The sequence below is a fragment of the Phalacrocorax aristotelis genome, chromosome 2, assembly GCF_949628215.1.
Source record: "Phalacrocorax aristotelis chromosome 2, bGulAri2.1, whole genome shotgun sequence".
Taxonomy (NCBI): Eukaryota; Metazoa; Chordata; class Aves; order Suliformes; family Phalacrocoracidae; genus Phalacrocorax; species Phalacrocorax aristotelis.
The window spans coordinates 100,764,412-100,778,887 of record NC_134277.1 but is presented as its reverse complement, the minus strand read 5'-3'; the positions used below and the strand labels follow the sequence as shown (position 1 = coordinate 100,778,887).

Sequence of the window (14,476 nt, the reverse complement as noted above, 5' to 3'; positions counted from 1 at the left end):
CATGCACTGTATAGGTGTTGTGCCCTCTAGTTACTTAGACTTGTAAGAGATTGCCTTTGACTGAGAAAAGTTATGGTTTTGAGGTGGTACGTTTACATAAGATATTCTGTTGCACAAATGCCTTTCTTGGAAAAATAAGTTTTAAAAAAATGTGAATTTCTCAGTAAAGGTTTTCCATGATCCCATGATGACAGGCATTAAATATCTTCCCCTCCCTTAATTCTGTACTCAATTGATTTTTCCAGCTTCTATTCCACTGCTTTGCTTCTGATGGATGCCAGAATGAGAGGCTGTAGCCCACCCAATCATCCCATTTATCTTTTCTCAAAACATTTGTACATTATTTCTCATTGTTCTACTGAAGAAAAAGAAACAAAGCCATCGTCAGCCCAGAGAATTCTTTACCACCCATTTTTAAAGTTTTCAGGTGCAAACCAGTCAGAACTCCTGGTTACAAAACACCTGTCTTCAACACTTGGCGCTTAATATCCTTCTGCAGTACTGCTAGCATGGAAAATATTTCATCATATCCTACATATGCTATCTGACTTGACTACAAATACAACCAGAATGCTTTACCGAGCATTTTCGCTGCACTATTAGCATTTCAATTTTGTAACGGAGCTGAAGAAGCAACACGTACGCACACACACACGCACGTCGCTCCTCATGGGCTTCAGTTCTGCTCCCTGGGAATGTTCCAACACCTTTTCATTTTCATAAACAGTAGACCACAACTACTTGTTCATTGTTTCTATAAGCTATTCAGTGTAAATCTCTTTCTCCTTCCCCCGCCCCTAAATTGCTTTCTCTACCTTTTAAAATGAGGCTTGCTTTAGAGTATGGCCTTTTTTTCTTGACAGAACTTGCTGGACCTCATGTACATAGAATTATTTATCTGTACTTTATTTTGTTTGCATATAATAAATATGTGCAAGTCAAGAACACCTGCACCTCAGATACTAATAATTTACACCTGTCAGGATGAGGTGTAGTATAGATGGATGTGTACTGATGCAACATTTCCAAGTTAAGCAGCAGTCATCTATAATTTTTAGAAGCTTCTTTCATTACTTTCATTTCATTTCATAAATGCTGGTTTTCAGCCTGAATTGGTAGCAGATATTTTCAGTACCCCACTTGCATGCTGTTAAAATAAGTTAATGTTTGAGACCATAAGTTTCTCTGGTGCATATGTCTTCAAATAGGCAATGCATCCCTTGACAGACTGCCCCTCCCTTCTCCTTTCTCCCTCATGTTTGATTGTTCCTAAATAGGTTACAGCCATTAATTTTAATATCCCAATCAATCAGATCTTCCCAGCAGGTTTCAGTAATATCAATTAGGTCAAAATATTCTCCTAAATGAGAAATTCAGCTCCTCTTGTTTATTATGCAGGCTTCTAATGTTGATGTATAGATGATTACAGAATTTCTTCTCCTCACTTTCGTTGGTATCTTGATTAATTCTGTTCTTTGACATCTTAATTTCATGTTGAGTGAAAGCTCATTTTCCCCCTTTTCAGCTTCCTTTCGTGTTCCAGGGCAGCACCTCATTAATGCTCTGTCCTTCAAAAGAAATGAGGCACAAGGATGGGATCTGTGACTCCCAGTTGTCTCTCTGAGCTGCAGCACTCCCTAACACTTCTCCTCAAGTCATTATTCCTCTGCAGAAGATGGCTAGCTGTATCTTAGGAGCTTCAGGCTAGGAGCCTGCAAAAGGACAGCAGCAGTAGAGCAATTGGCCAGCAGTAAATTGCTTCCCTCGGCAACTCATTTGTGTGTTCCTACAATTGTAATATGGCTGGGTTTCTGCTGAGGGCTTTCAATCAGGCTTGAAGTAAAAGCATCAGTCTGTGTCAAGGAGAAGCCTGGTCTGCCCCAAGGCATGGCCTGGAAAGGAAGCTGTGCTGTAACTATGTATTTATCACTGTTCACAGTGAAGCAGGGGGAGCTTGTGGAGAGCTGAAACTACTCAGTAGCCATGTACGGATGGAATAAAGATTCCCTTGTCTGGGAAAGCCCCTCTGAAAACCATAGTGATTTTTGCTGTGTCTCATGTGAGCAACTAGTCTCCAAAAGTTTTGGAAAAATAGGAAGGTCCACAGCAAATCCCTTCTGCACCCTAAAGTACAGAAGAACCACCCCCACCGTGATCAGACTGTGATTCTCTCAGTACAGCTAGCACTGGAAATTCCTCTCAAAAAACCACAGTCCACAGCATCACACATTATGGGCTTTGAACAGTTCAGAAGTTCACTGAACAGTTTAGTGACTTATCCTCTCTTCCATTAATTTTTAGGGCAGCTTTAATGACACGCTTAGCTAAAATGGAGATTGTCCCCATAATTTAAAGCAAAGCTGCAAATTGCTCTTTTGTCTGTAAGAATATATTTAAAGCAAGTGCAACAACCACTCTTAGCTGTCCCAAAATTTGGCAATCAGTGTCTCGAATTACCTTGACGATGACCATCCTGCTGGATCGTACGCAAAAGCAATATTTACCAATGTGGAAGGACCTGTTTTCTTATCCCACTACCCAGCTGGCTTAGAAGCAAAGCCTGGCTTGATACAGCTAGAGATCTATCCCTGGCTGAAAGACACTTTCCCTGTGCAGTATAAGACTACACTTTGTAGCTGTAAGCACCCTCCAGTAAAGACACCAGCCTTTGAAATTTGATTTTGCAAGAATGGGCATTACAGGTTTAACACAAGGTCTATTTATGACTGAGAAGCCTGGAGGAGGGGAGTTCAAAGTTTGATGCTCTAATCACAAGCCAGCCAAGCTGATGTGCTTGCCCAGTGTTTATGATAATGATAGCATGTGCACTTTTAAGCAAAGGACTTGAGGACGTGCGCTGTAAGACTCCCTACCATCACTACTCGTCATGTGAGGTATTATACATGGCTGACTACTACAACTCCTGTTTTGCTTCTGTGCGTATGACACCATGGATAATGGTGGGGAAAGCTGGCATACTGCTAGAGCTGGATCAGCTTCTACACTGCAGGACCCTCTGGTTGGAGAACTCAAATTCATACCCGTTTACTCTGCTGTCTTGCTTCAAATGCAGCTACCTCCTTTTTCTCCAAAGGAAGACACAACAACTTCAGGGTAACCACCAGGTAAATTACGGATGAGTAGACAATGGTGGAAAATGGAAATGACAAGAAAGTCACCAGACACCAAGGGAGGTGTCCCACAATTTCATGAACACACCAAATGCCATTCTGCAGGCCCTATACAGGCTGCATAAGATGAACCTGCCCTCGTTTGTTATCTGTCATCCTGAACAAGAAGCAAGAGGAATCTGTTCTTCCATGCCCCTGGCTCCAGCACCCTTCTAAGCAAGCTCCAGACCCCCAAAACCTCTGCTTAGAATAAGTTTTCACCAACAGGTCTGAACATTCAGGTCCTTTGCCTCTGCATTGCTAAACCTTTGGTGAAAACACAGTCATTCTTCCAAGTTTTAGTTCAGTGTTAATTTTACCTACAGGGAGTAGGATCTCAACAGACATAAATAGGGCTATTTGAAGCTGAAGTGATACTCAGTGACAAGCCACATGATGGAAACGGCACTTAAATCTTTCTAAGCTGCACACCATTACAGAAATATGCTAAAAGACGTGATGTTACCTCCTGTCTAGGGTGTTAATCACCATCAAGTTTCTGCAGTCATATTAAAGTACATTAAAACAAATCAGTAGCATTATTACAAATGAAAATAAAAAATATTTGAGGTTCTAAACTGTGTCTGTATACCACCCTGACTGTGTGACAATTACTGGGTAAGTGTTGTCCCCAGTGAGGGGAAGGAACAGATGGCAGCCTGCTAAAAAGGACATACTGTATATCAATTTATTAATTACTAAATGCAATCTGCTAGACGTTCATCACAAGATACTTTAGCTATTAAATTTCAGAGGGATTAGAAATTCAAAACAAATTATTTTAATAATAATAAACTTAGCTATATGTATTGCAAGCATGTTATTTCCTTAGCTTAAAAGCCTGAAATGATTGGGTGCCATCTGCCTAACTACCATTACATCTTTTTTAATATCAAAAGTGCATTTTGCTTAGGTACATGGATAAATGCTGAACAAAAAGAATAAAAAATTAATGTTATGGGCATAGTAGGACACTTAGAAATCTTACCCATGTCGGTTGATTACTAGACTACAGAGCCTACCTCTTCTAGGACACAGGTTTGTCTCTGAGAAGCTGGCTTGAAAGTCATTACCATTTGTTAACTCTTTGATGGTGTGTGTAACACATGCTGATGGTTTTCAACACATCCTTGCAAAGGCTTAACTGTATCACAAAGTCAACATCACAGCTGCCATTTGCTGGCAGTATCAAATAGAGAAAGTAAGGACTGCCTGGAGAGAGAGGAAAAAAGGCATTTACTTGGAGGCACATGGGAAGAACACCTCAGAAGTCTTGTTTACCAAAGGTGGGACCTGGGAGCTCAGAAGGGATAAGGTTCTCCTTCAGAAGTTATTGCACTATGCCTGGATGCCAGATGGAAAATACTACCAAAAAAAGCCTTACAAATTAGGACTACTGCCAGATGAAAGCAAATTATCTTTGTCACCAATACCTTTGACACACACACAAAAAGGAACTAGCTTCTTCGAAAAGCTTTCCTAAAAGAATCAGTGTTCCCATCTGCAAGTGGGCCAAAATTTCTTCTAATTGTGTAATATGTGACTGTAAATCTGAGCAGAATTTAGACCAATGGCTCTGATGTTTAGACCAATTAGAAATTTAGACCAATTGCCCTTTTAGTTGTCTCAGTACCAGCTGGGCAATATTGTGCTAGGATCTTTTTTAGAATATTGACAAGGACAGTGGCTTTAACACAAGACTGAGGTCTTCTAAACATTGAATCTACTTTTGAATCTACATTGAATCCTGAGTGCCAGCAATCTGTATAGTGAAAGGGCAAGAAGATCCCGCAGATGCTTTTTTTCAGATATTCTCAGCTAGTACCAAGCTGTAAACTTGAGAAAAAAAAAACCCTATTTGCATATAGAAAGCACCTTGAAGAAAAAACTGTAAAACCTCATCCTTAGTCACATTCATATAAGCCTACTAAAGTTAATCTTCCCATGGCTACTTTATTGGGTCGACAGTTCTTTTTACAGGGAGAACATGTCAGGTTCCACCAGAAATAAAAATTTAGCATTCTTGTTAGAAAAAAGAAAATGTTTCATGCAACTAGCAATCTACCTCCTTTATGTACATGTTGCAGCCTCAGGATTTCTTTTCATGCCCCGATTTACCAGTTGTGGAACCTCATCCAGCAGGTCAAATAGTGTTGCAATTTGCAACTGGCAGAGATGAACATAAATCTGAGCCTGTGACTTCTTCACCAGTTCTGCCTCGAACTAACAAATCACTGTTTAAACAAAGTAGGTCAAGAGCTGGTTTTGTGACTGTATTCTTCAGAACAGGGAAATTGCAGAATGATTGATATGTGATTACAGAGTAAAGCCCATGTCTTAAATGCAAATCTGAAGGACCCCACCATCTTCAGCTGTGACTTCAACTAAGCAACATCTTTAGGGCTGAGCCCCACTCTCTGACATTGCTTTCTGTAGAGGTGAAACAAAATGATAGAGTAATGAGGTTTTTGAAATCTCTCTAATTTCTGAATTAACAATGCATACTCTTCCTAGAAGTGGCTTCAGGATACCCATTGCCACAAGTGATCAACAGCTTGGTTTCATAAGAGTAATTTTTATTATGCCAATTGAAGGTTCAGACTTCTGAAATTAGCAAAATGAGTAATTTTATTACAACTCTCTATTAATACTGTGCTGTCAGAGCACAGAAAATGGAAATCGCTTATCCAGAATGTCAGAGGGCAACTAGACAATTGTGTCACCCTTACAAATTACACTCCTTCATCTCATTCAGGCATACTGAAAAAATTCTCCCACTTCAAATTATTTTCCGAAAACCTGGTATCTTTGTAACAGCAAACATGATTCAGGAGAGAACCTGGATCAGTAGTTCCATGGTCTTTAGCATTTTTGTGGCAGTGTGACAACTTCTAAGGCAAGACATTCTCTGAAAGAGTCTTTGAGGAAGAGGATTTTTGTGAGGTGTTTAATCACTTCTAAATCTACTCTTTTTTTCTTTTACATAAAAATGAATGCATTTAACATCATACAGTTTGGGAGTAGGAGGGAAAATGTGCATCAAGTCAAGTTTCAGAATCATTAATGAGCTTGTTCTGCATCTGAAAAATGAAAGAGAACAGTGTGAACCACTAGCACAAATCTCAGCTGCACGTGAGGCAAGCAGCTAATTTCAGCAGAGACTGTCACAGGCAGAGCTATAGCAACTAAAGAGCACAACTCTGACACTTTCCCAGTACTTGCCTTCACAGTTAAAAATCTACCAGAAAACAGTACATCTCCTGCACAGCAATCGCAATGCTTCCTGAAAGTATACAAGCAGCTGCACTCATCCATTCCGTGTGTGCAAGCATCACTGGTGCATACACAATCACACTAATTGTGTGTTTAAGAAACATAGCAAACACTGATTCTGTGATTAACACCTGGAAATGTAAATCCTAGGAAGAAAACACAAATCTCTATGCTAGCATGTTTGCTTACTTGCTGGCGCTCTCTCACTTATCCTTTCGTTTTTCCACTTGCATTGCTGCTTCCTCGTACTTACAGGCAGTAGCTGTACCTACCCCACAGGGCACAGAAGCTCTCCATGCAGCTTGGTTCCCATTTGTGCACCCTTAGCCAAGGAGATGATACTAAATGGTCAGGCCTGGCTGATTACTGTATCTCAGCACGTCCTGACTTCCTTGGGAAGAAAAAAGGCAAGGCTGGTCCAGGAAGGAGCTGTGCTGTGCTTGTCAGTCCCATAGCTGGAATAACAAGGGAGGCAGGACTGTGGTGTGCACCAGGGAGCACCCTGATCCTGCAGGTGACCCTCTGCCTGGGTTCCTGCCTTTTCTCCTTGTCGGGATCCCAAACAATGCCCCTCCATCCTCAATAGGTTCAGCATTCTTTTAGAAGCTTGGTTTTAATTCTAATTCCTCTTAATCTGTAATATGAGTTCATGGTTTTAATGTCTCCTTGTAACACTTTTACAGTTACTTCAGTAATGGAACAAAACCAATTCCAGATACAAAAATATTGTGAGAACAAATAGCCTAGGTATATGTACTGGGTTTGTGGGGCAAGGTTTTGGTATTGGGGAGGCTACAGGGGTGGCTTCTGTGAGAAGTTACTACACACTTCTCCCATGTCCAATAAAGCTACTGCCAGCTGGCTCAAAGATGGACTCACCACTGGCCAAGGCCATCAGTGATGGTGGTAGCACCTCTGGGATAGCATATTTAAGAAGGGGAAAAAACTACAGTGCAACAACAGCAGTGGAGAGATGAGTGAGAATATGTGAGAGAAACATCCCTGCAGACATCAAGGTCAGGGAAGAAGGACGAGGAGGAGGTGCTCTACATGCCCGAGCAGAGATTCCCCTGCAGCCTATGGTGAAGACATGGAGGTTAACGGTGGAGCAGATATCCACCTGCAGCCCATGAAGGACCTCACACTGGAGCACGTGGATGTTCCCTGAAGGAGGCTGTGACCCTGCAGGAAGCCCACACTGGAGCAGGCTGCTGGCAGGACCTGTGGACCCATGGAGGGAGAAGCCCGCACTACAGCAGGTTTGCTGGCAGGACTTGTGACCCTGTCCTCTTCCTGAAGGACTGTACCCCATGGAAGGGAGTCACATTGGAGCACTTTGTGAAGAACTGTCTCCTGTGGGAAGGACTCAAGATGGAGAAGTTCATAGAGGACTGTCTCCCATGGGAGGGACCCCACTCTGGAGCAGGGGAAGAGCGTGAGGAGTCCTCCCCCTGCAGAGGAAGGAGCAGCAGAAACAATGTGTGATGAACTGACCACAACCCCCACTCCCTGTCCCCCTGCGCTGCTTGGAATTAAGCCCAGGAAGAAGGGAGGGGTGAGGGGAAGGTGTTTTAAGATTTAGTTTTTATTTTCTCATTACCCTACTCTGATTTGATTGGTAATAAATTAAACTAATTTCCCCAAACTACATCTGTTTTACTCATGACGGTAACTGGTGAGTGATCCCTCCCTGCCCTTATCTCGACCCATGAGCCTTTCCTCACATTTTTCTCTCCCCTGTCCAGCTGAAGAGGGGAGTGATAGAGTGGCTTTGGTGGGCACCTGGCATCCAGCCAGGGTCAAACCACAACATATCCAAAAAAAGAAAAAGTGCCAAGTAGGATTTTCAATTTCTGGTTAAAATATTTTTTCTTTCTAAAATTAAGAACTAAACCCAACTGTTTTCATACTGAACAGAAGTGGGAACACTTCAGTTGGCCCAAAGGCACTCAGAAGAAAGCCACATAAATAAAGGGCTAACATCACAAAACTGCTGGAGGAGGTAGTGGTTATGTCGTCCCTTCAATACCTAGGCAGTGCAGTTACTCACCCAGGGACAAGGCACCCAGTTTCAATTCCTTCTGCCTGAAGTGAACTGGACCTACATATTCCACCTCCCAAGACAATGCATTAACCACTGCTAAAAGGTAGCACGGAGGGACCACCAAATCTCCTTGATGCCATTCGATTTTGCATAAATAATTAAAATTCACTAGCACGCTGAGCCTTAGCTAACAAAGGCTTTCTATAGCATTCATCCTCCCAGCCTCCAGGCTGCCACCTTCCTCCCACTCCCTTTGTCCCAGGCTCAATGAATATTTCAAGTGAAAAAAAAACCAACAGTAGCAACCCAGGTCCAAACCTCTGTTACCAAGAGATGGTGGTGCAGTCTCCTGCTCCAAATCAAGCAATGAGTATATATGAACTTGAAACTTTCACCTCTTTAAGTGAGCAGCCTAACCAACAAAATGCAGAATGTTCTGTCCTACTTTTCTCCAAACTATTCATAAAATTACCCAAAGAATCCCTGCATCTGTCAGTCAGCTGCCAATCCCTTCTAGCCCAACACAGTAACATTGACAAGAGACTTTAACAGGGATTTTTGTATTTGACTGGGAAATACTGAAAAAAAAATTCTCAGCAGCATTCAAACCTTTCTAAAACTGTTCCAAAAATAAAAGTCAGACATGGACTAAATTACTGTCATCTGTGTGCTATAAGAAGTGCCTAGCAGTACTGAGGCAAGCCACACTCGGCTTGCAGGGAGCAGCTGTAGTGGAATAACAGGCTGGGTAACAAAGGGGGAAGGAAAAGCAAACAGAGCTGGGAAAGAGCATGATGTTATCTCAGGAAGGAGAGCTTCAGAAAAAAATCACCAGTGAAAGTAAGAGAGGTAGTGTTTGAGCAGAGAATTATTCCTTCAGACACTGCTCCAAAAGGAAACAAAGGTGAGACCGGCCATGTGCTAGCAGCAGCCCAGGAATTTACTGATAGCATCTTATTAAAGGGGAGGGAAATGCCTCGTCTTCACTCAATACATGAATAAAGAGGGAGCTAGCTCCTGATTTTTGGAAAGTTAACTATTGTGTTCAGCCACGCAGTAATGCCATTTATTATTTTCCACAAAAGCATGTTTTCATGTAGATTTCCAATATTTCAAAGCTCAGTCCCCCATTAGTATGAACTGCAATGCTTCCTTAATACAGGCAAAGCCTAAATGCAAAATGCCTTTTCCATGTCTGTATACACCTGTATCTCACATTCTCATTCTATATGCATCCTTGCTAGTAGTATCAAAGATAGAATTATGAAAAAATTACTTTTTTTTTTTAATCCTTAGAAGGTTAAGATGTGTTCAAAGATAGGAACACTTCTCCTAGTACCAGCTGTACTACATCCCCTCTTTGAATATACAGATTTGAATAGAAACATGGAAAATATTTGGTAAAAACAGATATCATACTGTAATGATTATTAGGCAACATATTTGACCATGGATAAAGTAATAAGTGCACATTGTAGATGCTAAGGAAATGAATGCAAGAAAAAAAAAAAAAGGTAAGAAATTTATTGTGAACGGACATTTCCAGGAGCAAAATACAGGTAAAATAGGTATCTAATATCATACTATAATCCTGGCAACAAATGGAAAATTATATAGGTCAAATCTGAAAGAACCACATTGGTCAAATGCACACTACAATCTATTCCTATCCAAATACTGTTCTGAGATGGTCAGGTAACACTACAATGTTAAAGCTTATTTTCAAGTTCTCATAATTTTTCCTTAACTCATGTGGTATACAAAAACCATGTACAGAAAACAGACACACCTATAGTAGAAAAGAAAGGCCAAATGCAAGTGTAACTGGGGTTTGGTACTCACCGCCTTCTCCTGACCCAGAGCCATTATCTGAAAAACAAACAGAGGGGGAAGAAAAAAAAAAAGAAAGCAAATGAAAATATTGCTCCAGGAGCAGCTGTTTGTTCAGGAATTTGTCACTGTAAAACATTATACTGGTGTTACATTTCATGAGTCAGGTGTAAAAACAAACATCCCACATAAAATCTGGCATCCTTTAATACAGTTTGTCCATGCTTACTGTGCCCTATTCTCTCTTCCCTGTCAAGATGTTTTTACTCAAGGAACACCATCATTCAATACTGAAAACTAAATTGTTTTCCTAGCCTTTTTGCAACTGTTAAGACCCAAACCTGTTAAGCCCAAAACAGATGTGGACTACCCAGTCTGATTTTTGGAATCTACTTATGAAGGTAAGTATATATTTTTTTTCTCTCTCTGGCCCTGGGAATGGTATATGAAGAAGTAATATGTAAGTCACCTGACTGCAGAATTGCAGAATCACAGAATGGCAGGGGTTGGAAGGGACCTCTGGAGATCACCTCATCCAACCCCCCCTGCTTGAGCAGGCACACCTAGAGCAGGGGGCACAGGAACATATCCAGGTGGGTTTTGAATGTCTGCAGGGAAGGAGACCCCACAGCCTCCCTGGGCAGCCTGTGCCACTGCTCTGGCACCCTCACAGGAAAGAAGTTTTTCTCCTACTGAGCTGGAACTTCCTGTGTTCCAACTTGTGCCCATTGCCCCTTGTCCTGCCATTGGGCACTAATGAAAAGGGCCTAGTCCCATCATCCTGACACCCACCCTTCAGATATTTACAGGTATTGATGAAATCCCCCCTCAGTCTTCTCTCCTCCAGGCTGAACAAACCCAAGTCTCTCAGCCTTTTCTCATAAGGGAGATGTTTGGTCCCCTGATCATCCTGGTAGCTCTCCGCTGGACTTGCTCAAGCAGTTCCCGGTCCCTCTTAAATTAGGAGGCCCAAAATTGGACACAGTACTCCAAATGTGGCCTCTAGGGCAGAGTAGAGGGGGAGGATAGCCTCCCTAGACCTGCTGGCCACACTCCTTTTAATGCACCCCAAGGATACCTTTGGCCTTCTTGGCCACAAGGGCACAGTGCTGGCTCCTGGTCAGCTTGCTGCCCACCAGCACTCCCACCTCCTTCTCAACAGAGCCCCTTTCCAGTAGTTCAGCCCCCAGCCCATACTGGTGCATGGCGTTGTTCCTCCCCAGGTGCAGGACCTTGAACTTGCTCTTGTTGAATTTCATCAGGTTCCCCTGGGCCCAGCTCTCCAGCCTGTCCAGGTCTCGCTGGATGGCAGCACAGCCTGCTGGTGTGTCAGCCACTCCTCCCAGCTTGGTATCATCAGCAAACTTGCTGAGGTTACACTCTATCCCATCATCCAGGTCATCAATGAATATATTGAATGGGACTGGACCCAGTCCTGTTTTTCTGGGGAAGTACCTCCAGAAGACAACTAGTCCTCAAAGTAAAGTTGGCTTAAGTCATCTAATGACAAAATAGCTCCTCTCAGCTGAGTCAATCGCTTCATATAAGGATGCTCTAATTGCACAGTTATTTCATTGACATTAGACTGACTGGATTAGCATTTGAGGAGTGACAGCTTGTGGCTGGATCCCCTTTCATTAGCATTTCAAGCATCAGCAGGACTTGAGCTTCCTCGACACCCCAGGCCAACTAATTCCACTTCAGAGCATTATGGAGCTGGCTAGGGATTTTTTCACGGGGATGTTCATCCCACTGGGCAGTGCTCTGCACAGTGTCTTCAGCTAGCTTTTAAATACACACTCTGAGTCCACCCTCAGCCTTTCTTGCTCAAAGGAGATGGAGAGGAGAGGATGGGATAGCAATTACTGTCAGTGAATTGCTCCCCATCCCCGTTAGCTCAGCTTCTCTGAAGATGAGGAGAGGAGCAGAGCACACACGCTGCTCATCCCACACCTCTCCTTTCATGCCTGCTTTGGTGATAGAGAAGGCAGCTGAATTTATTTCCACAAATCTGAAAGAAGGAGGAGACCAGACAGAGAGAGGAGTGGGGTTCTTACTTCCACATATGAGCTCATTGTTCACATCAGAGGGAAAAAACAAACTCTCCATTTGCCCAGTTCCCTCCCCTGCTTTTTCTTTAAGCAGCTATATTTCTAAGAATAATTCCCTCTATTGCATGGATGAAAGTGAGAAATTCCACATTACTGGGTCACTTCACACATTAAAAATAATCTCCTGTCACATGGAGTATCAGGAATAGAGACTTTTTTTTACCTCTGCCTAAATTTTCCTTTCTTTCCTCCTATACCACTATTCTGTGTCTAACAGACCGAGCTTATTACCTTACAGAAATGAATGCAAAAACAGAAGGGCTTTTGTTCCATAGATAGTGACCCACTTTACTGATAAAGCAGACAATACCATATAAAATGTCACTGTTGATTGACTAAGAAATAGGCCTTATGATGTGGTATTGCTTCATTAAGAAACTTGAAGGAATATAATTTACTGATATGAGGTAAGAATATAGGCTTATTTGTAGTGGTGAAATTGTGTCATAAACTGCTCTAGGGGAGAGAAGGTTGACACACAAACATGAGCAAGTTCAACACGCAATTCATATAAAAAATAAAGGCAAAAATGTCTCAGAGAAACTTGACTTGTTCCATGTTTTTATTTCCAGCTCTCACTCTCCGATTGCTTTCCCCTGCACATTCAATCCCAAGATGAGAAATGCCGCTCAGCTGCAGATGGGGTTACACCAGAAGGTATGTCCACCGTGTAGCAGAGGAGGCACCATCACATAGACAGTACGAGCTGTGATGGGAGAGCCATGTAAATGATAGAGGTGATGCTCAGACCACCCGTCTCTACAGATCATTGGGTTGATATACATGAAGTCCACAGGCAACTCTCCACTTGGCAGACATTCTAGTAACAGGATAGATCTAGTCTCACTTCTCTGGGCTTTCAGATCTCAAGAAATCATTTTAAAAAAAAAAAAAAAAAAAAAAAAGAGTGTCATCCTCTATAACACTTTGCATCACTTTCAACTTTTCACTGGGAGCTCGTGCCTTCCCTCTGAGCCTGGGAGCTGTGCTGGGAGTCTTGTCTCCAGGGTAACTGTGCTAAACTAAGCCGGTGTTCCTGCTTTTTTCTGAGTCTTGGCTAGATTTTCCCAAGCAGCTGCTGGTTAAAAAAGTAGCATTTTTTGCAAGCTTGCTTGGACAAGCAGCCCCGATCTTTTCAGGTCCCTAACCAATTCAGGATTTCCAAAAGTGGTCTCCATGCACCAAGCCCTGGCAAGAAAGATGCTCAAACAAGAGAGGAAGCTGGACGGAAATGGCATCACCAGCCACGGGTCAGTAATTAGAGAGTGAGTGACTGACATCTCTCTTTACTTAAACCACCCTTTTCCAAACAGACTTATAAAAATATGCTTATGCACAAATGTATAGGCTTCGGCTGCAAGCTCCTTTTATCCGTGAAGGAGTTTCTGGATAAAATACATAAAGAAGCACTGGGATCAGAGACAGCAACTGAACACTGCAAGCACTATGCTACAGTCAGAATCCCTTTTTTTTTTTTTTGGTTCTCTCTGAACAGGAGCCATTTTTGTACTGTGGGTCTGCTTTGGTGCAGAGGCAGAAGGTACACTCTCCAAATCCAAAAGAGCCTGCAGCCTCTCGCATTCAGGAGGGATGGCTTTTAAATAAAATTAGCGTGAAAACTGAACCCATCTCTTCCCCATTTAGGGCAACAGCTCCAAGCTGCTAAGTACAAACAGGAGGGTAAACAGTCCACTGACAAATTTTAAGCAAGCAGACCCTTCCCCTTGATTCACATGAGCAGGTGATCCAGCGGGCACCTCCACAGCAAACCTACCTGCTCCTGCTCACAGAGAGGCAGGCAAAGAAACATCAAAATGCTGCACCATTTTTAGATCTACAGGTCAGCTGCTGTAGAGCTGTAAGAAACAGGTCAGCAGCTATCCAGGCACAGGCAGAACAAAACACCTCTTGACACATCAGAGGTAAAACTCTATGCCATTGTTCTGGAAACAAAGCCAAAAATTATGGTTTTGTGGAATTTAGGTATTGCAAAGCTTAGCCGACACCTGAGAAGGGTTTTCCAGCTTCTGAAGTGGAGCACCCAAGAG

The 14,476-nt window shown here is 42.5% G+C and overlaps 1 protein-coding gene across 1 annotated transcript in view; it reads right to left on the bottom strand.

Moving 5' to 3' along the window:
- TMEFF1 (transmembrane protein with EGF like and two follistatin like domains 1) overlaps positions 1 to 14,476 on the bottom strand; it is a 125,422-nt gene that overhangs the window by 30,336 nt on the left and 80,610 nt on the right. The window contains exon 4 of the mRNA XM_075084492.1: positions 10,330 to 10,356. Coding sequence (XP_074940593.1) covers positions 10,330 to 10,356 — 27 coding nt within the window. The remainder of the gene's footprint in view (positions 1 to 10,329; positions 10,357 to 14,476) is intronic.